At 43.1% G+C, this 26,765-nt stretch overlaps 1 protein-coding gene across 1 annotated transcript in view; it reads right to left on the bottom strand.

The window, feature by feature from the left end:
• Positions 1-2,657: 2,657 nt before the first annotated feature.
• LOC124776722 (esterase E4-like) overlaps positions 2,658-26,765 on the bottom strand; it is a 51,136-nt gene continuing 27,028 nt past the window's right edge. The window contains exons 4-10 of the mRNA XM_047251838.1: positions 26,061-26,246; positions 19,579-19,769; positions 19,271-19,445; positions 19,016-19,194; positions 18,781-18,928; positions 18,299-18,434; positions 2,658-3,050 (exon numbers count right to left, since the gene is read on the bottom strand). Of these exons, the coding sequence (XP_047107794.1) occupies positions 2,876-3,050; positions 18,299-18,434; positions 18,781-18,928; positions 19,016-19,194; positions 19,271-19,445; positions 19,579-19,769; positions 26,061-26,246 (1,190 nt within the window). The 3' untranslated portion in view covers positions 2,658-2,875. The remainder of the gene's footprint in view (positions 3,051-18,298; positions 18,435-18,780; positions 18,929-19,015; positions 19,195-19,270; positions 19,446-19,578; positions 19,770-26,060; positions 26,247-26,765) is intronic.

Consider the following 26,765-nt stretch of genomic DNA (forward strand, 5'->3'; position numbering starts at 1 on the left):
AATGGATAACTTCCTTCAAAATATTTCACAAGTAGCTGAAAGCTAACAAACAAGAACTCTTCCTAAGGCTCCTTTGTCTTACATTATGCTAATGATTGCTCCAAAAATACTCTAGTAACTTTTTAAAAATGACAGCTGTGACACTTGTATTGAAGAATAATATAGTCCTTGATGTAAAGTAATTAATTACCATGTCACTTCATACACTATCCTGCACTATTGATGTGCGACTAATAAGGCACCAATTTCAAAAAATTGTTAGTCACCAGTTGACAGACGCACAGTCCGGTGGTCATTAATTATATGAAACCATCTTTCATCTCCAAGCTTGTGAAATTCACGTGATGGCAATTTCTTCTAGAACTATGATCCGAAAGACTATGCCAGCATCCAATGCCACGGATCAAATTCGTGTTTGTGATCTCAGTTGAGGGCAGTCAAATGATATTTTGTAGACAAAGGGATGGGGGGGAGGGGGGGGAGCTAGACCTGGGAGTATGGGGTATTTTTAATATTCTGGAAGACGAGTGGCAACTTGTAAGTAGCCGTCAGAAATTTTCAGTTCCAATGCTGTTAAAAACATCAGTGATACCGATTTTCAATTACTTTCTTGAAAGAAAAACACTTGACTATGCTTTACTTTTTCCTTCCCGTGAGAGCTATCTGGGCGTGGGGGGTAGGGGAGATGTGCAGGACACCTTGTTCCCGGGTATGGGCGCCATTGATCTGGGTTACTCTGATGTAATGAAGACTGAGACATGTTCAGATCCTTTGATACCATTGGGTATCGGTAATTTCAGTTTGTGAATTTAAATGTTCGTCTAAAACTATATAAGCTAAAATTCATAATTTCACATATAATTATTATTTACAACTTATATGTTTAGAATACATTGAAGTGACAAAAGTCGTGGGACAGCGATGTGCACATTTACAGATGTCGGTAGTATCGGGTACAAAATGTATAAAAGGACAGTGAATTGGTAGAGTTGTCATAGGTGATTGATGAGAAAATGTTTCCCGACGTGATTGTGGCCGCACAGTGGGAATTAATAGACTTTGAATGCGGAATGGTAGTCGGAGCTACACACATGGAACATTCTGTTTCGGAAATCATTAGGGAATTCAGTACTCCGAGATCCCCAGTGTCAAGCGTGTGTGCCGAGGATACCAAATTTCTGCCATTACCTCCCAACACGTACAACACAGTGACGTACGGCTTTCGCTTAATGACCGAGAGCAGCGGCATTTGCATACAGTTGTCAGGGCTGACAGATAAGTAACACTGGGTGAAATAACCGCAGAAATCAATGTGGGGCGTACGATGAACGTATGCAATAGGACAGAGCGGCGAAATTTGGCATTAATGGGCTATGGCAGCAGACGACCGACGCGAGTGCCTTTCCTAACAGCACGGCATCGCCTGCAGAGCCTCCCCTGGGCTCGTGACCATATCGGTTGGACCCTAGACGACTGGAAATCCGTGGCCTTGTCAGATAAGCCCTGATTTCGATAAGGTTAGATTGTGGCGTAACCCCACAAAGCCAAGGACCCAAGTTCTCAACAAGCTGGTGATGGCTCCATAATGATGGGGGCCGTGTTTACATGGACTGGACTGGGCCCTCTGGTCAAACTGAACGTATCATTGACTGGAAATTGCTTTGTTCGGCTGTCTGGAGACCATTTGTAGCCATTGATGAACTTCATGTTCCCAAAAATGATAGAACTTTTATGGATGACAATGCGCGGTGACACCGGGCCACAGCTGTGTCCGAGCGCATGATTTGGCCACCTGGATCGCCCGACATGAATCCCATCGAACATTTATGGAACATAATGTAGAGGTTAGTTCGTGTGCAAAATCCTGCTCCGGCAGCACTTTCGCAATTATGAACGGCTGTAGAGGCAGCATGGCTCATTATTTCTGCAGGGGACTTTCAACAAATTGTTGAGGCCATGCCACGTCGACTTTACGCACTACGCCGGGCAGAAGAGGTCTGACACGATAATTAGGAGGTATCCCCTGACTTTTGTCACCTCGATGTAAAGTTGGAAGGTTTAACATAAAAATCCTTAAATTTAAATCTACCAAGTGTTGCTGGATTCTTATCAGTTAATGTCTTTGACAACGATGTAAACTCGTTTGCTTTAAATGTTATCTTCGTACTTCTACTTTCTGAACACTTGGCGGGAAATTGGGGAATAATGGAGACATTCGTGGTTTTTGATGCTGTGGAAAGCACACGTTGCAGTTGGAACTGATAACTCATGAAAGTGAATGAATGTTGGATTTTGTTAAACCTATCTTTGAAGAGTTAAATTACAAATATTCGAAGTGCAGAAATTTTTTATTTTGTTTATAGTGATTCTCCAGACTTTCAGAATCCAAGCATCAGTGGACATCCGTTGTACAACCCAAACCTGCGTTATTATCATCATTCTATAAGAAGGCAACGGAGGCAATTTCAAGACAGTTAGCTACTTGTATGTTATATTTTAGTAAAGTGAATATTCAGAATAATGACAAACTTCCGTTCGATGGAGAATTTATTGAATGTACATTACTGAATAGGTTAGTTTACGCTACAGAGGAAGGGACTTCAAACAAAAGTAACTAAAGCTGGAAATTTCTTTACAAAGTATTTTTAATTGACCTTCACTGTTCACTACACACTAAAAAATAGAAGCAAAGTACATACAAAATTTTTAAAATAAGCGAGTACAAACACGCATTACAGAGTCATATTTGGCACAACATTTTATATTCCTTAAATTAAATATTCTCTATCGTCTGATATCTATCAATTTTCCTCTCTGGCACTTTTTCTGAGCATTTTGAGTATTAAGTTACACAAATTTCACTGATACCACTATTTTACTCCCCGCCGGTAGAAAACGGAAACAGGCTGTCCCAGAGCTCCATGCGGTCCTGGTACAGCCCCTGTTTGACCTGCAGCTCTGAACCTATGTCCAGGTACGTCAGGTTGTCCGGTTTCATGGGCGGCCACTGAACATTGTCTAGGAGCTGCGAACTCTCTGGTATCGGATTACTGTGGAACAACAGAAATGAGTGTTGTAGTACATTTCAATCTACATCTATAGAGGTAATTATGTTTATATGAAGTACGTTTAAATAAAAGGAAAAAACACAAATTTCACAAAGTCATTGAAGGCACCTTCTCTCCAGATCGGTAGTGTATCTTCACGTATTGTTATTTCACGTACATTACACTTCTTAGCAAACTAAAGCTGTAGCGTGCAGTAACCATACATGGTGCTTAATATGGACCATTTGATTCTGAAAGTAACTCAGAAGACAGCAAACCTCTGTACGGAAAACGTCTAAATACTCACGTCTGGTTGCTCAGCTCCAAAGATTAAGAAAGAGGTGATATAGCTAGTATAGTTTTTGCTACTATATTCAACTCGCGGTAAAGATAAAATTGTTTCAACGAACAATGGTCATTGTTGTCGTCACCATCACCCCACCAACCACCGACATCTTCTTTGCCATCATCGTCATCTTCATCCACGATTAGGCACTGATCCCCGTCCTATTGCATTTACTCACTTTTTATTCCATGTCCCTCACTTTCCCTCACTTATTCATTCATAGTTTCCACCAGCAAGGATCAAATCTAACAGATGTTAAACTTTCTTTTCCAATGCGTTTTCATACACATTCCTGTCTTCTTTATTATAAAGTTCTCAAGCAATATATTATTTCGCACAGCTCGTGCACTTCCTTCAAATTTAATTTAGTCACTAGAATTCAACTTGTATCCTTGTTTTCTTATACAAGTTTCATTAACATCCAAAAATGTAGGCTGAGCACACGTTTATAAGCTTTGTGCTACTTTTGTACAGTGTCACCCTTTGTAAGTCTTCACCTCACAGTTAGTCAGTTTGTTTTTAGTTTTCTTAGAACAATTTTTGATTATATCGTATCTGAGGTAGTGAAAATGTATTAGTTATTCGAGGGTAACCTTATGGGCACACATTTTTGATCTTACGACAATTTTGCCGCGTAGTCCCAATTCTCAGTTTGTCTTTATGGTGTGTGATAATTGTGCCCTGTGGAATGTTTACTGAACTGTAGAACAGCCCTTTGTCACAGAAGGTGAGCGTGGCCTTACTGTCGTAAAAGGGATAAGTGTTCTTCTAGGTACTGCCACGTATTGACTCTTCCGTTTCTTTATAAATCTAAAACTATTATTTCGTGCATGGATACTATTTATTGGTTTGAGACGAACCGCATAGATTTACGTCCATAATGATACTGATTGTGATGTTGATTTCCACTTCTTCGAACTAAGATGACAGACTAACTCATGGGAGTATCTTCGACACATTTGTAAGCCTTCAGTACGGTTTATCAAACTGAGGTTTGTCTCGACTCTAGCCTAGGACTTCAGCTATATGTTATAAACCGTAATAAACACATCAAAAAAGGTTTTGCATCACCCCGGTTCCCAGAACTCCTGAAGATAGACGTTGACTGTGGATATTGTATCACAGACACAGTCCCTCTGACTGTTAAGCGATGTCACTAAACACGCCCAAAGATGTAAACAACCATGCATGAGCAGGGCCTATTAGACGGAGGGGGTCCGGCAGCCGATCAGTTACAGTCATTCCACCAGGAAGGACGTACACGGCCCGTGTCGTCTGTAGTTCAACCATGCCTAGACGGTCAATTCCGCAATTCGATCGCGTCCGCATTGTTACTTTGTGCGGGACTGTCGATGCCATGCCTCGTTCAGGCCGCCCAAGGATTACTACTGCAGAGGATGACCGCTACTTATGGATTAAGGGTCAGAGGAACCCTGGCAGCAACGCCACCATGTTGAACAATACTTTTCGTGCAGCCACAGAACGTCGTGTTACGACTCAAACTGTGCGTAATAGGCTGCATGATACGCAACTTCATCCCGACGTCCATGGCGAGGTCCATCTTTGCAACCACGACACCATGCAGCGCGGTACAGATGGCCCCAAAAACATGCCGAATGAACCGCTCAGGATTGGCATCACATTCTCTTCACCGATGAGTGTCGTATATGCCTTCAACCAGATAATCGTCGCAGACTTGTTTGGAAGCAACCCAGTCAGGCTGAACGCCTTAAACACACTGTCCAGCGACTGCAGCAAGGTGGAGGTTCCCTGCTGTTTTATGGTGGCATTATGTGGGGCTGACATACACCGCTGGTGGTCATGGAAGGCGCCGTAACGGCTGTACGATACGTGAATGCCATCCTCCGACCGATAGCGCAGCCATATCGGCAGCATATTGGTAAGGCGTTCGTCTCCATGGACGACAATTCGCGCCCCTATCGTGCACATCTTGTGAATGACTTCCTTCAGGATAACGACATTAATCGACTAGAGTGGCCAGCATGTTCTCCAGACATGAACCCTATCGAACATGGCTGGTATAGATTGAAAAGGGCTGTTTATGGACGACGTGACCCACCAACCACTCTGAGGGATCTACGCCGAATCGCCGTTGAGGAGTGGGACGATCTGTACCAACAGTGCCTTGATGAACTTGTGGATAGTATGCCACGACGAGTACAGGCATACATCAATGCAAGACTTGCCACTGGGTATTAGAGGTACCGGTGTGTACAGCAATCTGGACCACCACCTCTGAAGGCCTCGCTGTATGGTGGTACGACACGTAATGTGTGGTTTTCATGAGCAATAAAAAGGGCGGAAATAATGTTTATGTTGATCTCTGTTCCAATTTTCTGTACAAGTTCCGGAATTTTCGGAACCGAGGTGATGCAAAACTTTTTTTGATGTGTGTAGATGGATTATAGGGTACTTCAGAGTGTGTGTTTCATTCTTTATAGAAAGAAAGCAATAGAACCTTGACCTACGTCATGTGTACGATTTTAATCTACATACACCGTCCGTCCAAAAAGCCCCGAGACAGGTTTTATTTCTAGAGTACTAGCGACTCAGCCGCAGTAACTACAGTGGCAGCTTGAACTAACTTACTGTAAACAGCAAATCAGCAATCGACCAGTGAGTTGTGAGCAGGCAGTGTTAAGTATTGGATGGGCGACCGTAGCCAACGTTGTTGCGTCACAAACCATATTGGGCATCGTATCTCAATGGAATGATCGAGACATTCTCCAGAGTATACTCACTAGGAGAAAAGTGTGTGCCAAGTTTGTCCCGCACTCTTTGAATCCCGAAAAAAAATGAAAGCGGAGGGTGGACACCTTGCTACGGCTTGATCGAAATGCAAAGCGCGAACAGATCTTTTCCGGAAAAATTACCGTGGATGACAAGACTTGATGTCATGATTACGAAGTTAGCACAACACGACAAAGTGCAGAAACTGTCATGAATGAGAAAGTGCAAACATTCGCATGAACGGTCTACGCTTTCATGGCATAACCGACATTCAAGTCAAAGAGATGCTTAAGTAGAACGACATCCGAAAGAAGGACTTCACTGACATTTCCTCATGGCTGTATGTACGTTCTGCGTATTGTACACAAGTGAGGAGTTACTCTGCAGAACACCTGAAGCATTAAATCCACAATATTAACTTTTTTGTATTTTGTTATTAATCCACTCTCGAAATTTTTTCGAATGACAGGGTACATACTCCGCACATCTTCATACGGTGCATGGCGAAGGGTGCATTGTACCACTTCTAGTCATACATTAAATGTATTCGCAATTGCGAACTCGGACAACCATCAGCCGTAGAAAGGAATGATGACAACGAAAATTTGTACTGGATTAGGACTCGAACCCGGATTTCCAGCTTATTGCGAGCTGTCTCCTTCCCATTGTCCGCCTCCGTAGCGTAGCGGTAGCGTTATCGCCTACCACGCAAGGGGCCCGGGTTCGATTCCCGGCAGGTTGTGTTGTGTGTCCTTCATCATCATTTTCATCATCATTGACGCGCAAGTCGCCGATGTGGCGTCAACTAAAAGAACTTGCAATACGGCGGCCGAACTCCCCTGAATGGGGCCTCCCGGCCAACAATGCCATACGATCGTTTCATTTCATTTCCTTCCCATTTAGCTGCCCGTGTACGACTCACGGCCAGACCCAGACTTCCACATGTCGTCGACTAAACGTCTACAATCCGTACTCGTACACCATTATGTATATCCCCGTACAGGTACGCTTGTCAAGTGTCGGCGGATAAATACGATATTGCACTGCCTGTGTTATTCTGAATGACAATACAAAGTTCCCTTAGACATGCACGCATGTCTGAAGGGTCACGCACTGCGACTAGTACAGACGTTACGAAATACATTAAATATATTCCTTTCTATATGCATTCATCGTAATTCAAAACAACACAGGCCTGAAATACCGTATTTATCCGCCGACACCAAACAAGAGACTTTCATGTCTCATCTGTACGGGAATGTACATAATGGATGTACGAGTACAGGTTGTAGACGCTTGCTCGATGATGGAAGTTTTGGTATGGCCGTGAGTCGTGTACGGATAGACCAATGATAAGATGACCGTTCGCGATAAACGAGAAATCCAGGCTCGAGTCGCGCGGTCCTGCTCAAGTTTTCACTGTCGTCATTCCATTCTACAGCTGATGGTTGTCCGTATTCGCAATTGCGAATACATCTAATGTATTTCATAACGGCTGTAATCGCCGCAGTTCCTGTTGCTTTGCATTCATGTCCAAAGGAACTGATAGTAACAAAGAGAGTGCAATATCGTCGTACTTCTAGTCACTTTCTTTCCTATTCCACTCGAGACTACGGTCGCAGGTTCGAATCCTGCCTCGGGCATGGATGTGTGTGATGTCCTTAGGTTAGTTAGGTTTAATTAGTTCTAAGTTCTAGGCGACTGATGACCTCAGAGGTTAAGTCGCATAGTGCTCAGAGCCATTTGAACCATCCACTCGAGAATGTGTAACGGCACACGCTCCTCTAGCATTACTTTTCCTCAACATTATTTGTCGATACCAGTACCATTTTCGAATTTTGGACACGTCAATATTACTCAGCTGTGTTTATGAAAACTTGCATACAATTTTACACATAGTACACTATATTTCAAGCTAAAATTTATTTTCGATGTTATAACGGATAAGTACTAGTTCTGAATGTACAGTTAAAATTATTTTGTAGAAATATTTGAAATTACGAACTATTGGCACACTTAAAATTTCTGTTACCAATTACGCAATACTGTGCTGGTTACTATGTTTATTTCGGGATTCATTTGTGAAATAATAATCGTAAGTAATTATGTAACATAAACTAATAGAAATTCATTTGTCAAGAAAAACTGTAAATCCTTCTGAATATTGTTATTTCCGATGAGTGAGATAGTAGTAAGTATGCCTCTGATGTTAGCGAGCCTATTTTTGTATTTTGTGCTAACAGTCTAATTTCGGCTATGTTAAAGTAAAAAATCAAAAGACTGTATGATATACTATAATGTGACAAAATATATTAACGTAACAACAAAAATTCTGCAACAACAATCTTCAAATTTATTTAGATCAATCCAACTGTGAGGATCTAAAATGTGACATTTTCAGCTTCAGGAATCAGAATCAGAGCCCTAGCCAAGAAGAATTGGAGCCAACTCTGCAAGAAAAGATAAGTGAACTAACAACTTTAATGTAATCTTCGCTCCTCTCAGATCTTCATAAAAGACTAATGTGGACAATAGCTGCAAGTAGGAAGGAGGGGTGGGGAGATCTACATCTACATCCATACTCCGCAAGCCACCTGACGGTGTGTGGCGGAGGGTACCTTGAGTACCTCTATCGGTTCACCGTTCTATTCCAGTCTCGTATTGTTCGTGGAAAGAAAGATTGTCGGTATGCCTCTTTGTGGGCTCTAATCTCTCTGATTTTATCCTCATGGTCTCTTCGCGAGATGTACGTAGGAGGGAGCAATATACTGCTTCACTCCTCGGTGAAGGTTGTTGTTGTTGTTGTGGTCTTCAGTCCTGAGACTGGTTTGATGCAGCTCTCCATGCTACTCTATCCTGTGCAAGCTTCTTCATCTCCCAGTACCTACCGCAACCTACATCCTTCTGAATCTGCTTAGTGCATTCATCTCTTGGTCTCCCTCTACGATTTTTACCCGCCACGCTGCCCTCCAATATTAAATTGGTGATCCCTCGATGTCTCAGAACATGTCCTACCAACCGATCCCTTCTTCTAGTCAAGTTGTGCCACAAGTTCCTCTTCTCCCCAATTCTATTCAATACCTCCTCATTAGTTATGTGATCTACACATCTAATCTTCAGCATTCTTCTGTAGCATAACATTTCAAAAGCTTCTATTCTCTTCTTGTCCAAATTATTTATCGTCTATGTTTAACTTCCATACATGGCTACACTCCATACAAATACTTTCAGAAATGACTTCCTGACACTTAAATCTATACTCGATGTTAACAAATTTCTCTTCTTCAGAAACGCTTTCCTTGCCATTGCCAGTCTACATTTTATATCCTCTCTACTTCGACCATCATCAGTTATTTTGCTCCCCAAATAGCAAAACTCCTTTACTACTCTAAGTGTCTTATTTCCTAATCTAATTCTCTCAGCATCACCCGACTTAATTCTACTACATTCCATCATCGTCGTTTTGCTTTTGTTGATGTTCATGTTATATCCTCCTTTCAAGACACTGTCCAATCCGTTCAACTGCTCTTCCAAGACCTTGGCTGTCTCTGACAGAATTACAATGTCATCGGCGAACCTCAAAGTTTTTATTTCTTCTCCATGGATTTTAATTCCTACTCCGAATTTTTCTTTTGTATCCTTTACTGCTTGCTCAATATACAGGTTGAATAACATCGGGGATAGGCTACAACCCTATCTCACTCTCTTCCCAACCACTGCTTCCCTTTCATGTCCCTCGACTCTTATAACTGCCATCTGGTTTCTATACGAATTGTAAATAGCCTTTCGCTCCCAGTATTTTACCCCTGCCAGATTCAGAATTTGAAAGAGAGTATTCCAGTCAACATTGTCAAAAGCTTTCTCTAAGTCTACAAATGCTAGAAACGTAGGTTTGCCCTTCCTTAATCTAGCTTCTAAGATAAGTCGTAAGGTTAGTATTGCCTCACGTGTTCCAACATTTCTACGGAATCCAAACTGATCTTGCCCGAGGTCTGCTTCTATCAGTTTTTCCATTCGTCTGTAAAGAATTCACGTTAGTATTTTGCAGCTGTGACTTTTTAAACTGCTAGTTCGGTAATTTTCACATCTGTCAACACCTGCTTTCTTTGGGATTGGAATTATTATGTTCTTCTTGAAGTCTGAGGGTATTTCGCCTGTCTCGTACATCTTGCTCACCAGATGGTAGAGTTTTGTCAGGACTGGCTCTCCCAAGGCCGTCAGTAGTTCTAGTGGAATGTTGTCTACTGCGGGGGCCTTGTTTTGACTCAGGTCTTTCAGTGCTCTGTCAAACTCTTCACGCAGTATCGTATCTCCCATTTCATCTTTATCTACCTCTTCTTCCATTTCCATAATATTGTCCTCAAGTACATCGCCCTTGTATAGACCCTCTATACACTCCTTCCACCTTTCTGCTTTCCCTTCTTTGCTTAGAACTGGGTTTCTATCTGAGCTCTTGATGTTCATGCAAGTGGTTCTCTTTTCGCCAAAGGTCTCTTTAATTTTCCTGTAGCCAGTATTTATCTTACCCCTAGTGAGATAAGCCTCTACATCCTTACATTTGTCCTCTAGCCATCCCTGCTTAGCCATTTTGCACTTACTGTCGATCTCATTTTTGAGACGTCTGTATTCCTTTTTGCCTGCTTCATTTACTGCATTTTTATATTTTCTCTTTTCATCAATTAAATTTAATATCTCTTCTGTTACCCAAGGATTTCTATTAGCCCTCGTCTTTTTACCTACATGATCCTCTGCTGCCTTCACTACTTCATCCCCCATTCCTGTCAATTGTTCCCTTATGCTCTCCCTGAAACTCTGTATAACCTCTGGTTTAGTCAGTTTATCCAGGTCCCATCTTCTTAAATTCCCAGCTTTTTGCAGTTTCTTCAGTTTTAATCTACAGGTCATAACCAATGGATTGTGGTCAGAGTCCACATCTGCCCCTGGAAATGTCTTACAATTTAAAATCTGGTTCCTAAATCTCTGTCTTACCATTATATAATCTATGTGAAACCTTTTAGTATCGCCAGGGTTTTTCCATGTATACAACCTTCTTTCATGATTCTTGAACCAAGTGTTAGCTATGATTATGTTATGCTCTGTGCAAAATTCTAACAGACGGCTTCCTCTTTCATTTCTTAGCCCCAATCCATATTCACCTACTATGTTTCCTTCTCTCCCTTTTCCTACTGTCGAATTCCAGTCACCCATGACTATTAAATTTTCGTCTCCCTTCACTACCTGAATAATTCCTTTTATCTCATCATACATTTCTTCAATTTCTTCGTCATCTGCAGAGCTAGTTGGCATATAAACTTGTACTACTGTAGTAGGCATGGGCTTCGTGTCTATCTTGGCCACTATAATACGTTCACCATGCTGTTTGTAGTAGCTTACCCGCATTCCTATTTTTTTTATTCATTATTAAACCTACTCCTGCATTACCCCTATTTGACTTTGTATTTATAACCCTGTATTCACCTGACCAGAAGTCTTGTTCCTCCTGCCACCGAACGTCACTAATTCCCACTATATCTAACTTTAACCTATCCATTTCCCTTTTGAAATTTTCTAACCTACCTGCCCGATTAAGGGATCTGACATTCCACGCTCCGATCCGTAGAATGCCAGTTTTCTTTCCCCTGATAACGACGTCCTCTTGAGTAGTCCCCGCCCGGAGATCCGAATGGGGACTATTTTACCTCCGGAATATTTTACCCAAGAGGACGCCATCGTCATTTAACCATACAGTAAAGCTGCATGCCCTTGGGAAAAATTACGGCTGTAGTTTCCCCTTGCTTTCAGCCGTTCGCAGAACCACAACAGCAAGGTCGTTTTGGTTAATGTTACAAGGCCAGATCAGTCAATCATCCAGACTGTTGCCCCTGCAACTACTGGAAAGGCTGCTGCCCCTATTCAGGAACCACGCGTTTGTCTGGCCTCTCAACAGATACCCATCCGTTGTGGTTGCACCTACGGTACGGCTATCTGTATCGTTGAGGCACGCAAGCGTCCCCACCAACGGCAAGGTCCATGGTTCATGGGGGGGTGAAGGTATGTTCTCGAAACTTCAGCAAAAGCCCGTACCAAGCTACTGAGCGACTCTCTTGCAGACTCTTCCACTGGAGTTTATCTATCATCTCCGTAACGCTTTCGCGATTACTAAATGATCCTGTCTCTATCTCTTCTATCAACCTTATCTGGTACGGATCCCACACCGGTGAGCAGTATTCAAGCAGTGGGCGAACAAGTGTACTGTAACCTACTTCCTTTGTTTTCGGACTGCATTTCCTCAGTCCGGCATCTGCTTTACCGACGATCAACTTTATATGATCATGCCATTTTAAATCACTCCTAATGCCTACTCCCAGGTAATTTATGGAATTAACTGCTTCCAGTTGCTGACCTGCTATATTGTAGCTATATGATAAAGGCTATTTCTTTCTATGTATTCGCAGCACATTACACTTGTCTACATTGAGATTCAGTTGCCATTTCCTACACCATGCGCCAATTCGTTGCAGATCCTCCTGCATTTCAGTACAATTTTCAGTTGTTACAACCTCTCGATATACTACAACATCATCCGCAAATAGCCTCAGTGAACTTCCGATGTTACCCAAAAGGTCATTTATATATATTGTGAGTGGCAACGGTCCTACGACACTCCCCTGCGGCAAGAGATTACAAGTGGAACCAAGGAACAAAGGCTGTATGGATGCCTCCGTATAAGCCCTATCTTCCCTTAGCTTATCTTCGCATTCTTTATCGAAAATGTACGTTACTGGCAGTAAAAACGTTCAGAAGTCAGTCGTACGTTCCTGTTTTCTAAATTGCCTCAGTAGGTTTTCCTGAAAAGTACGTCGTCTTCTCACCAGGGTTTCCATTTGAGTTGAAGAAGATCTCCATAATATTTGGTTGTTGACCAAACCTAGCGGTAACAAAGCTAGCAACTCGCCTCTGAACTGCTTCGATATCATCCTTTAATCTGACCTGGTGAAGATCCCAAAGACTAGAGTAGTTTTCAATAATGGGTCGCACTAGTGTTCTATACACTATCTCCATTATAGATGAGCTACAGTTTCCGAGAATTCTCTCAAGAAACCGAAGCTGGGCATTTATCTTACCAGCTGCTGATCTTGCGTATTCCTTCTAATTCATATCGCTTCACAACTCACCTAGTATTTAAACGTCGTGACTGTATTTGGAAGTTATAGGATTGTTTTTCTCTGCTCATCTGCATTAACTTAAATTTTTCTACATTTAAGGCAAGCTGCGATTTATCTCACGAAATAGAAACTTTGTCCGTCATCTTGTATCTTCTGTAGTTGTTCAACGATGACACTTTCACAATACTGCAGCGTCGTCAGCAAACACACTCGTGCTGCTGCTCACCTTGCCCGTGAGGTCATTTACGCGTTCGGAGAACAAGAGCGGTCCTATAACCTTGCCTGAGGCACTGCTGACGATACCTTTGTTTCTGATGAACAACTACCGACCACGACAGCTTACTGGATTCTATGCTTGAAACGTTCTCAAGTCACTCACCTATCTGACAATATTCGTTCACAGGGCGCAGTGACGCACCGTGCAAAATGATTTTCCGGAAATCTGCGGGTATTGAATCATCCCCTTGCTCTTCATCCACGGATTGCAGGATATCGTGCGAGGAAAGGGCAAGCTGAAGGCCGCACGAGTGAAGCCTTGTAAGTCCGCGATGATCTGTTGAAAGAAGTTTTTCTGTTCCAAGGAAATTTATTACATTCGAGCTCAGGATATGCTCAAGGCCTCTGCAGCAAACAGATGAAATCGTTACCGGTTTGTAACCTAGCGGATCCGTTCTCTTACCCTTCTTATACAAAAGGAGTCACCTGCGCTTTTTCCGGAGACTCGTGACTCTCCGATGGGCGATAGGTTCGCGATAAATACAGGCTAACTACGGGGTCAATACGGTGCAGCACTCTCTGTACAGCCGAATTGGGATTACATCAGGAAATGGTGACTTATTTGTTGTCAGCTCTTTCAGTTGCTTCTCAGGCCCACAGAAGACTGTTTCCATGTCCTCGAAGCTAGCGTGTGTGAGACGGTCAGAACTACGGTATTTCTGCACGGCCCTTCTGTGTGAGTGATTTCTTAAACGCGAAATTTAAAACTTCGGCTTTTATTTTGCCGTATTCTATCACCATGTGTAACTTGTCTGCAAGTGCCTGAATAGGAGCCATCAATCCGTTTAGCGATGTTATGCAGGACCAGAATATTCTCGGATTCTCGGCAAAATCTTACTCCAACGAATGACAATAGAACTTGTATGCTTCACGCAATATTCTTTTTACAAACGAACGAATTTTTATTAAATTTTGTTTGTCGAAATATCTGCGATTTTTGTAAGTAAGAGTGCAAGAATTTGTGTTTTTCAGCATTTTTCCGAATTTTGTTATTAAACTGTTGAGGGTCTTTTTCGTCCATAATCCACTTATTCAGCACAGACTTCTCGAAAACGCAATTTAGAGTCAGTTTAAAATTTGCTCAGAATTCCTCTACGTCCATCATACTGGAATTAATGATGACCACTCTTTTTTTAAATAGGATGCTTATTTGCTCGTTCCAGCATAAAAATCTCATAGCCTACTCGATGGATTTATTAACTTTACTAATAGTCGTCGCTGTGATTATAACACTATCACTAATACCTGTCTCTTAACCGACTCTGTCGATAAATTCAGGCCTGTTTGTGGCAACAAGATCCAAAATATTTTTACTGCGTGTGGTCTGTCGAATTCGCTCCTCGAAATAGTATTCGAATCAGAGATACTCAGAAGACTATCTCTCCGCACCACCTGCAGTAAATCCATATACGTCGCAGTCTATACTCGGTACGTTCAAGTCGCCTTCAATTGTGCTGAGGTGATAAAGGTCATGGATACAGCGATATGCACACATACAGATGGCGGTAGTATTGCGTTCACAAGATATAAATCGGCAGTGCATTGGCGGATCTATCATTTGTACTCAGGTGATTCAATGAAAAGTTTTCCGACGTGATTATGGCCGAACGACGGGAACTAACAGACTGTGAACGTGGAATGGTAATTGGAGCTACACACATGGGACATTCCATTTCGGACATCGTTGGCGAATTCAATATTCCGAGATCCTCAGAGTCAAAAGTGTGCCGAGAATCCCAAATTTCAAGCATTACTTCTCAAAACGGACACGCAGTGGCCGAAGGCCCTCAGTGAACGACCGAGAATAACCGTGTTTGCGTTTAGTTGTCAGTGCTAACAGACAAGCAACACTGTGTGAAATAACTGCAAAAATCGATTTGGGACGTACGACGAACACACCCTTTAAGACAGTGCGGTGAAATTTAGCCTTGCTGGGCTATGGCAGCAGCCAATCAACCATATCAGTTGGACGCTAGGCATCTGGAAGACCGTGGCCTGGTCAGATTAGTTCCGGTTTCAGTTAGTAAGAGCTGATGGTATGGTGGAAGTGGAGCCGTGACCCTACGAAACCATGGACCCAAGTCGTCAAGAAGGCACTGTGCAGGCTCGTGGTAGCTTCATAATGGTGTGCGATGTGTTTGCGTGAAATGGACTGATCTAAATGAATCGAACATTCACTGGAACTGACTATGTTCGGCCATTCAGCACTTCATGTTTCAAACAATGATGGAATTTTTATGTGTGGCAACGCGCCATGTCACCGGGTCGCAACTATTCGCGATTGGTTTGAGTTGCGTTCTGGACAATTCGAGGGTATGATTTGGTCACCCGGGTCGCCCGACATGAATCCCATCGAACATTTATGGGACACAATCGAGACGTCAGTACGTGCAAAAACTTCCGCACCGGCAACACTTTCGCAATAATGGACGGCTATAAAGGCAGCTTGGTTCAATATATGTGCAGGGGACTTTCAACGACACATGCTGGCAAACTGACGGCCAAAATATTTTTCAAGTAAGCTAACGACCTGAAACAAAAAGTCCTATAGGAATAGATTTTTCTTCCTGGTATCTTCTTCGCTACAGAACAAGGTGATACAATAATTAATAAGACATTGAACTCTTATTCGGAGTGACGCTAACTAAAATCGCCGATACGCCATTCAGATTTTGTTTCTCCGTGGTGTGCCAACATAAAGGGAAATTGCCGGGATATTTCCTTTGAATAGCCATCCTTCCCCTTCCCAGTTTGTATTTGGTCACTAATGACCCCGTCGTCGACGGGACATTAAAGTCTAATAATCTCCTGCCCTTCTTTGCTCTAGTTCGCCTGAAGGTAACAGAAATTTTAATTAGAAGGGTGTCTCTATTTTATTTTAACGAGTAGCGCCACGGCCAGTTTAGTGAGGAACGAGAGATGTGAAAAATGATGGTCGTTGTGTATTGATAAAAATTTCTATTACTCTCTGAACATGGCGTTTTTAGTTTGTATTGGTGCCTGACTTGCCGTTAGATTCACCGTCGAACTTAGTGGTCTATTGATAAAGCGCGTACTGGACTCCCAAGAGTTACAGCATCGAATCCCGGTCGGACCGCGGAAATTTTAAGTCTAGCCTTCACCTCTCGACAATGTGTGAAGTTGTCAGGAACGACAAGTGGTTCGCGTTCCGCTTTAGACTGTAGGTCCCCTTTCGGAACACTGAGGTAGATTTGGGGCGTTCAAGTCACTGAAGCCGCATCCAATCTAAATACCAGCCAGACGAAACTGTTAATATTATTATTATTATTATTATTATTAGCTGGACAAGGTTCGTCAGTGACAAGACATTTTCTGGATCTGTTTGGGGAAACTTCAGAATACAGTACAGAAATTACGATGCTTCGAAATGAACTGGAACCAAGTTCGGTGCAGATACGAGACGCTGTACGAACATGTGGGTTCACGTGATATCGGCGACTACGAGCACGTTGAATGAAAAGAAAACGCGAAGTCCAAGGACCTAGTTTGTAACCAACAGTAAAAACACTTGTCTCTCTCTATATGGATGATGGTAGTTACAGCTTATTGAGGCGAATGCCATGAACTTAATACAAGGGCTGTCTATCGCTTTTTGAGTGAAATTAATTAGAAAATTAATCTCTGACCGCTTTGCACGACTCATGGTTCATGTATGCACCCTTTGTTCTGACAGAAATTCTCTCCTACTTTCGAAACTCTTAACAATCAGTTGCAATACTTGCTGTTAAATCATAAAGTTCTGATACAACACAAATAAAATAAAATTTCAGTATTAGGATCAGGGAAGAATTGAGTGTAAGCAGGACAAACAATGTACTACCTTGCCGGCCGGAGTGGCCGAGCGGTTCTAGGCGCTACAGTCTGGAGCCGCGCGACCGCTACGGTCGCAGGTTCGAATCCTGCATCGGGCATGCCATTTGATGTCCTTAGGTTAGTTAGGTTTAAGTAGTTCTAAGTTATAGGGGACTGATGACCTCAGAAGTTAAGTCCCATAGTGCTCAGAGCCATTTGAACCATTTTTGTATTACCTTTAGAAATAACAACTTCATCAGCAAAAAATTCACTTTCTTCTAGGAACATTAGAGGATAGAAGACTGCACTTCCCTCTTTCTCTCTCTTTGTGTGTGTGTGTGTGTGTGTGTGTGTGTGTGTGTGTGTGCACGCGCGCGTGTGTTCAAAAAAATGTTCAAATGTGTGTGAAAACTTATGGGACTTAACTGCTAAGGTCATCAGTCCCTAAGCTTACACACTACTTAACCTAAATTATCCTGAGGCCAAACACATACATACCCATGCCCGAGGGAGGACTCGAACCTCCGCCGAGACCAGCCGCACAGTCCATGACTGCAGCGCCCCAGACCACTCGGCTAGTCCCGCACGGCGCGCGCGTGTGTCTATGTGTGTTACTTTTTTGAGATACTGCTCATTTTAGTGCCCCATAATCAGAAATTTGACAAAAATGATGGTTTCGTGGCTTCTACACATGCACATCAACTACCGCTTGAAAATGTCACAAGAGCCAGAACTGACCAGTGGTGGACAACAAACAGTAGTTACGGTCGAGGGAGAAAATGTTCTCGTTTCAGAAATTTAGTGCGACTATGATGTCTCAGAAGAAAGGGGAGTAAAATGATACGAAGGGGAGTAAATTGATACTTTTACCAAGCGAGACTGTCTGAACAGTTCCTTACCCTGTCTTCACAAAATTCGCCCACATCGTCGTAAGTCGCTCAAGAGTTTGGATTTCTGGATCACTTTCTTGAAAAAATGGAAAATCCAGCGCTGACAAGTAGAACAAGTAGATTAGCTCGTCATGATGAACAACACCTACGAAAGACGAAAACAAGTGACGTAATTATATTTATTCACGTCATAACTTACTGACTTGGAATACTTATATACTGCTACTGTTAAATGTCAACTTAAAACCTAATCTTATGTTATAGGGATTTTGTTTACTTTTATATGCCAGCCATATTATACAGTTTTATGAGTATCCAACTGTGTTAAAAGTCCATTGCTTTGGTCAACAAGTCAGGCTAAGCATTGCGACTAATAATTACATCTGACAGAGATATTAATAACATTAGGTAATGGCTCCCACAGATAATAACATTGTAAATCTGCAAAAATATGAACGATGAGATAAATCCACTTTGTGGGAAAAACGTACCGTAGGGCGTCGTGGTATTTGGGTAGTAAACGAAGCTGTACCTTCCCTGATAAGAAAATCTGTAAAAGTAAACTGGAAAATCACTAATTCCTGATATTATTTTAGCTGCGCGGTCTTCGCCGAAACATATGATGGAATCTGCATACAGCTGAAAGAAAACAGTTGTATGTGAGTCGTAAATCTATTTTGCGTTCACTATTTATTTCATGAATGTCATACTTGTATTGAACATTACCTTTCCGAGGCCATCGAGTGAGTTATTAGTGATGGGTTGGTTGTTGAGGTAGAAGGCCTTCAACTCTCGACTAATGTTGCGGGAGCGCTCCGTACCTCTTTCGTACATGAATGATATTGGAGCGACAGTCTCGAAGTTTTCATACATGTCGTTGGCCCACGTTGAATTTTCAACTACGGCTGAAAAGAATCAGCGACAGTCAGAACTGTTAACATGACTGCGGAAAGAAAGATCTGTACACGTATTAGTACTTACAGAGAGCCTTCCACGAGAATTCGTCCTTTGTGTAGCCAGTCATCCACGGAACTTTCGTGAAGTTCCCGCTCAGTAGCTGTGGATACGGTTCTTGATCAAGATATCTCTCACTGCCGTCATTGAGATCAGGTTCAATGACAGGGTAGTAGATGAGTATCGGATCGTATCCCCATTCCTGTAACATTACGTATTTAGATGGATATACTGGACACGTTGTTCAGGTTTGGAGCTTTTTGAGTCTACATTGTACTATTGGAAAGACTAGTTTAAAACTACTGTACTGCTGTAGATGTGCCTGAGATACTAACCGCTAGTCCGTCGATGGAGTACGCGATTTCTTCCGCTGTCTTCTCGCGCATACAGTCGGCTATCTGCTGAGAGGTCCCCGTCGGGCAGCCAACGAGTTCCGCGTGCTTTCTCGCCCTCACCACTGGATCTCTGTCAATGTCCCACATTGTGTCGATAGAAGCACTCATTGAAATTGCCCTCTGGAATAAACCTGGAACGAAAGCATATTCGTATCGTGAAAGGTAGCCTTAGATATCAGACATTCGGAGGAAGTTCATCAGCAGGTGCATCGTCACGCATCAGTAAGGGTGACTTATTAGACATCAACAGTGCAGTGATGGTCCTCTAAATCTCTTTGTCCTGCGGTGTTTGGTTAAGAAAGATACTCATGTTGTACGTCTGCTTCTATATCCATTACGATAATGTATTAACTGGTGACATTGTACCTTGTCGCCCACTGTGTCATCCAGTATATGTTTTTCTGCCTTCTGTCTGTTGTGCTGTGTTATGGATAGACAACACCAAAGAGCAGAGCATAAATTGCTGCTTGTGAAAAGAGCAGCAATAAAATTTGTTTTATTCAGTAGAAAACACCACCATTTGATTGTTTTAAGTACAACCCAGGTTTCGACCTTTTACGCCATTTTCAGGTGTCTGATTTTATGTCTTTAACATATATTGCAGGACACTTAACATGTTGTCAAGCTCAAAGTTGGCCATAAACTAAGAAAAATATTTGCTCCTAATTTATGGCCAACTTTGAGCTTGACATCATGTTTGTGTCCTGGATTATATGTTAAAGACATAAACTCACATACTGGAAAATGGCATAAACGGCTGAAACCTGAATTGAATTTAAATAAACAATAAAACAGTGAAATGGCGGAGTGTTCCATTAAAAATACTATATGACCGTTGCTCAGCAACATCAGAAACTTTTTTATAATATTTGTGTTCTTGGTTGTCACAAATATTTAGTTGTCTTTTTTCTTTCAGTGTATGTCGCTATATGCAAGGCCCCACGCTAGACTGGAGATGTTAGCTAGCAGCTTACTGGGTCCACCTCTGTTGAGTTTGGCGGTCGCAACGAGTACCGTCTTTTTGACGTCACTTCCAAGTAAGCAGAGCGTGAAACTAGCTTCGCCCATAGTTCTACGATACTGCCACTCGCACTGCCATATGACTGTGGAATCGATGGGTCCAAGACGGCCTTACCCAACATCATCCAGAGTCTCAAAGGCCCACGAGACATGCGCCCGAGAGAACTGGTGTATTGTTTTCTCGGTCGTGAGCGAACGACCAACCACATTGATTGATGAATTCTGGCTGAAGTAGCATGGGACCTGTTATCGCGGCTCAGTTGCACTCGATGGCCAACCAGGTTCGACCATTGTTGTTGTCAGAGGTGGTGCCTCAGTGCACTGAATTACGCACCCTGTACACCCCCCAGATCACCTACAAATTTAATCACGTTTTCTCCCTACTGTACTGTACAGGCACAATAAGTTAAATTTTGGTGTCAGGTATTCTTTATGCTGCTGCAGTTTTATTGGCCAGTACAATACTAACGCAGTTTTCAACTGATTACTTTGGCCGAATAAAATATCGTACATTGAAAATCAATCGATGTAAACTTAATGGAAAAGCTTTCGATCGTTTTACATCGTCCAGTACAATTGGCGGGATGCGTGTCGCAGGACGGAAGATTCCAGCATAGGGCAGTTACAACGTACATAAAAGATTGTAGAACATTTGTTAAGGCTTTTAGGCTTACTCATAGCTTACGTCTTAAAACAAAGGAATCATGTTCTAAACTCAGACAGCCTTTTGTGTTCACTTAATGAAACTGAAACAGATTAAGTTAGCAAAAGTTATCTGGCTCTTATCATGCTGTACACATGAAATGTACACGCAGTTGCAAATATGGACAACTATTAGCTTTATAATGGAATGATGACAATGAAAAGCTGTGCCGAAGCGGTACTCGAAACCGGATTTCTCGCTCATCGCGAGCGGTCGCCTTGGCATTAGGCTATCTGAGCGCGATTCATGGCAGACTCAAATTACCATAAATCGTCAACCACGTGTATACAACCTGTACTCCTACTTCCATTACGTATATTCCCGCAGAAGACAGACATTTCACTTGAAAGTAGCTTGCCCGGTGTAGGCGGATAAATATGATATTGTAGTGCCTGCGTTGTTCAGAAGTTCGTTGCAATGTTGCTCCGGGCGTGTATGCACGTCCGAATGAACATTTCATCGTAATTCGGAATAGCACAGGCACTACACTGTAGCATCGTATCGGAGAAAGAATTACTCACTCGCAGCAGACACCACGCTTATACCGTGTAACACCGCATCTATCCTTGATAACTGCCTCAATTCGACGAGGAAGGAAGTCAACAAGTTTCTTCAGCTGCGCCATATGCAAGTGAAGTCACTCATTGACGAATGGGGCTACCGAATTGCGGAGGCATTGTTGACTGGTATGTTTCACCCACTTTTCTGAACAGTCCCAGACTTAATCTGCTGCACCCGTTTGCTTCTTCACTGGCCCACTCTAAACTAGCCATAATTTAGAGGGGGCCATCGGAGAATGGGTGTGCATCAAACCAGGAAGGCACATGGGTAGCCTCGTGAACAAGGCTGTTCCCACTGTGGAATATGGGAGTGTCTACAGCATACTAATTATGTAGGTGTGCGACAAAGAGCAACAACTGGTGACTGAGAATACTGAAATAAATATCCTGTTCATGTTTACAGTAACCTCAGTGAGTAAACACAGCACATGGTACGAAAATTGCCCCAGAGCATCACACAACCAGCGACGGACCGATCTATAGCCTCCACATATTGCGCGTAAAACCACTTAACTGGATATTCAGGCCACTCGAATCATTGCATGACATGAAAAGAGGCAAAATATTCCCTCTTTGGAGCACACTACACGCCCACAGTCAGCGCGTCTTGAATTTTTGCGTTATGTGGCCCACAGAACACGTGGCGCTTTATGTAACGGTCTCAACAAAGGACCTTTGCGAAGTACCCGACTGCAAAAGTTTTCTGCGTGCAATTGGGAGGGACCTTCGTTTACTGACATCGCCACTTCCTGTCGTTTTTGAAACAGACATTCACTGACAAGGCATGACACTTCTTCTCCAGTCCATGAGCGTTAGAATCCAGTTACGACCACTGTTCTTACACCGTCTGACATGGCTACGTTTGCTACTCCATTCCTTTGTAAATAGGTTGGACAGTCGCCATTCATACACCACCAAATCATTCACGTTGTGGTTATGGATGAATCCAGACACGATAGTCTCCTTTTTGCCATTATGTTGCGTCTCCATGTCGAGCCACTTTAATGCTGTGATGGCATACAACCGATTCGGATTGTCTGGATTGGCATCAGCGGTGGACTGTCACGTGGCAGCCTAGTAGCTGTTCTACACTACCCCCAGAGCACCAAAGAGACCAGCGTGTTGTTCAAACGGAGTCACTAATATACTGACGGAAGAAAAGTCTCAACACAAAGACGGAGTTTCCGACATAAACAAAAATTGGTAGGCGTGTTTCTACAACTGAAAGATTATGTCCATTTAAATTTTGCACCAATCTCATAGCAGTGTCGCTAATAGCGCCACTGTGAGGATGCAAATCAGTTTTGTTTTAAGTATGCGCTGTAACGGTTGTGAGACTTAGTTACCTTCCTGATTGGACGTGACGTCGTGTAATAGGGCATCCAAAATCTGGATGTTTCTTCTGCGATATTGCAAAAAAAAAAACTTGGGTGGAATATGGCCACTGTAAATGATTACTGGCAGTGGTAACCACGCGAATAAAGGGACACAAGAAGATCGAGCTCCAGACGCCCACGTGGCGCTACAGAGAGGGAAGACCATCTTGTTTGGCTTATGGCTCTGGCGCATCGTACTGCATCCACAGCAGCAATTCCAGCAGCAGTTCGCACCACAGTGACGCAACGAACTGTTACAAATCGCTTACTTCAAGGATAGCTCCGAGCCAGACGCTCTGTTGCGTGTATTCCACTGACCTCAAACCACCGCCAGTTGGGACTTCAGTGGAGTCAAGCGAAAACTTACTACACTACTGGCCATTAAAATTGCTACACCAAGAAGAAATGCAGATGATAAACGGGTATTCATTGGACAAATAAACACGCAATTTGGGTGCATATATCTTGAGAAATCAGTACCCAGAACAACCAGCTCTGGCCGTAATAACGGCCTTGATACGCCTGGGCATTGAGTCAAACAGAGCTTGGATGGCGTGTACAGGTACAACTGCCCATGCAGCTTCAACGCTATACCACAATTCATCAAGAGTAGTGACTGGCGTATTGTGACGAGCCAGTTGCTGGGCCACCTTTGACCAGACGTTTTCAGTTGGTGTGAGATCTGGAGAATGTGCTGGCCACGGCAGCAGTCGAACATTTTCTGTATCCAGAAAGGCCCGTACAGAACCTGAAACATGCGGTGGTGCACTATCCTGCTGAAATGTAGGGTTTCGCAGGGATCGAATGAAGGGTAGAGCCACGGGTCGTAACACATCTGTAATGTAACGTTCACTGTTCAAAGTGCCGTCAATGCGAATAAGAGGTGACCGAGACGTGTAACCAATTGCACCCCATACCATCACGCCGGGTAATACGCCAGTATGACGATGACGAATACACGCTTCCAATGTGTGTTCGCCGCGATGACGCCAAACACGGATGCTACCATCGTGATGTTGTAAACAGAACCTGGATTCATCCGAAAAAATGACGCTTTGCCATTCGTGCACCCAGGTTCGTCGTTGAGTACACCATCGTAGGCACTCCTGTCTGTGATGCAGCGTCAAGGGTAACCGCAGCCGTGGTCTCCGGCCTGATAGTTCATGCTGCTGCAAACGTCGTCGAACTGTTCGTGCAGATGGTTGTTGTCTTGCAAACGTCCCCATCTGTTGACTCAGGGATCGAGACGTGGCTGCACGATCCGTTACAGCCGTGCGGATAAGATGCCTGTCATCTCGAATGCTAGTGATACGAGGCCATTAGGATCCAGCACGGCGTTCCGTATTAGCCTCCAGAACCCACCGATTCCACATTCGGCTAACAGTCATTGGATCTCGACCAACGCGAGCAGCAATGTCACGATACGATAAACCGCAATCGCGATAGGCTACAATCCGACCTTTATCAGAGTCGGAAATGTGATGTGGGTGTTCAAATGTGTGTGAAATCTTATTGGACTTAACTGCTAAGGTCATCAGTCCCTAAGCTTACACACTACTTAACCTAAGTCATCCTAAGGACAAAACACACACATCCATGCCCGAGGGAGGACTCGAACCTCCGCCGGGACCAGCCGCACAGTCTATGACTGCAGCGCCCTAGACCGCTCGGCTGATCCCGCGCGGCCGGAAACGTGATGGTACGCATTTCTCCTCCTTACACGACGCATCACAACAACGTTTCACCAGGCAATGCCGGTCAATTGCTGTTTGTGCATGAGAAATCGGTTGGAAACTTTCCTCATGTCAGCACGTTGTAGGTGTCGCCACTGGCGCCAACCTTGTGTGAATGCTCTGAAAAGCTAATCATTTGCATATCACAGCATCTTCATCCTGGCGGTTAAATTTCGCGTCTGTAGCACGCCGTCTTCGTGGTGTAGCAATTTTAATGGCCAGTAGTGTAGAAGGCAAAGTGCAGGTCTGTTGTGTTTTCAGATTAAAGTGGTTCTGCCTCGCTGCCAGTTATGAGCGTGTGTTGGTTGGGAGGAGGCAAGTTGATGGTCTGCAACCAACCTGTCTGGGTGCTGAACACACTGGACCTGCACCCGCAGTTATGGTCTGGGCCGCGATTTCGTATGGCAGCAGGAGCACACTCGCGTTTATGACTGCAAACTTCCACGTCAGTCTGGTGATTCCACGTTTGTGCAGAAATTCATGAACAGCATTCCAGTGGGTTTTTCCCAACAGGATAACGATCGCCCACATACCGCTGTCGGAGCCCGACATGCTGTACAGGGTGTCTACATGTCACCTTGACTTTCTCGATTTGTCTCCACTCGAGAACATATGGGACATCATCAGACGACAACTCCAGTGTCATCCACAAACAGTGTTAATAGTCCCTGTAATCAGCGGCCAAGTATAACAGCCAAGGAACTCTAGCCCACAAACTGGCATCCGGCAGCCGTAAAACAGAATAGACTCACGTCTATTTACTTGAATGTAACATTCTGGCAGTTACACGAGTTATTCAAACGCTTACATTAATCTGTCATCTTGCAATGTTAATCACTTAAGTATGTTCCCTGGGCAGATGTATTCCCAAAAATTCCTTACTCTACATTAATTTAGGTTTGGTGTTGCGATCCTTTTCAGTCAGTGTATTTTGTCTGGTGAGCTAATGTATCGCTTGAAACGTAGCGTAAATCAAGAAGTGGTAGATGAAGGTTTACTGAGTGTCATGAAACATGCTACATGAACTTACCCCTCGTCATTGGGGACAACATGTGGAAAAACACGCTGGCTCCTCCAACGCTGTATCCAGCAATCGTCACGCTAGATGGGTTGCCACCGAACGCATCGATGTTTTCATTTACCCAGCGGAGAGCAGCAACCTGATCCTTCATCGCGTAGTTGCCTTTCAGCACGCCATCGCCCGTACTCATAAGACCTAAGGACATATTACTTATATTTAATAAGAAATGGCTGGAATGTCGCCTACAGTATTTGCAGTATCACTATTTGAAATCCTGCCACGTATAGTCAGAAAATTAAAATAAATACAAACGAGATTAAGAGAATGGTAAGAGATAAGCCAAACAGACAAGTAAGGGCAAATATTAAGATAGGAAGTAAGATGCTAGTGCATGTGAATGACTCTTGGTACTTGATATGTAGCGTAACAAATGACAACGGAAGTACAATGGATATTAAAATAAGACTGTAATAACTAAATAACAATAGAGAAATAAGATTAATTTATTAACGAACAACCACTTTCACGCAGAAACATGAAAAAAAATCATCAAGGTATTTGTATGGAGTACTTTAAGCTATGGTTGTGAAGGGTTGACTCTGGGGAAACAAGAAAAAAATTACAAGTTGTAGAAACTTTGATGTGGAGAAACGCCACAAAACATCCAGAACTGATAGAAAACCTAATGAACGGATAATAAGATAAATTAAAAAG

The sequence above is a fragment of the Schistocerca piceifrons genome, chromosome 2 (assembly GCF_021461385.2).
Source record: "Schistocerca piceifrons isolate TAMUIC-IGC-003096 chromosome 2, iqSchPice1.1, whole genome shotgun sequence".
Lineage (NCBI taxonomy): Eukaryota > Metazoa > Arthropoda > Insecta > Orthoptera > Acrididae > Schistocerca > Schistocerca piceifrons.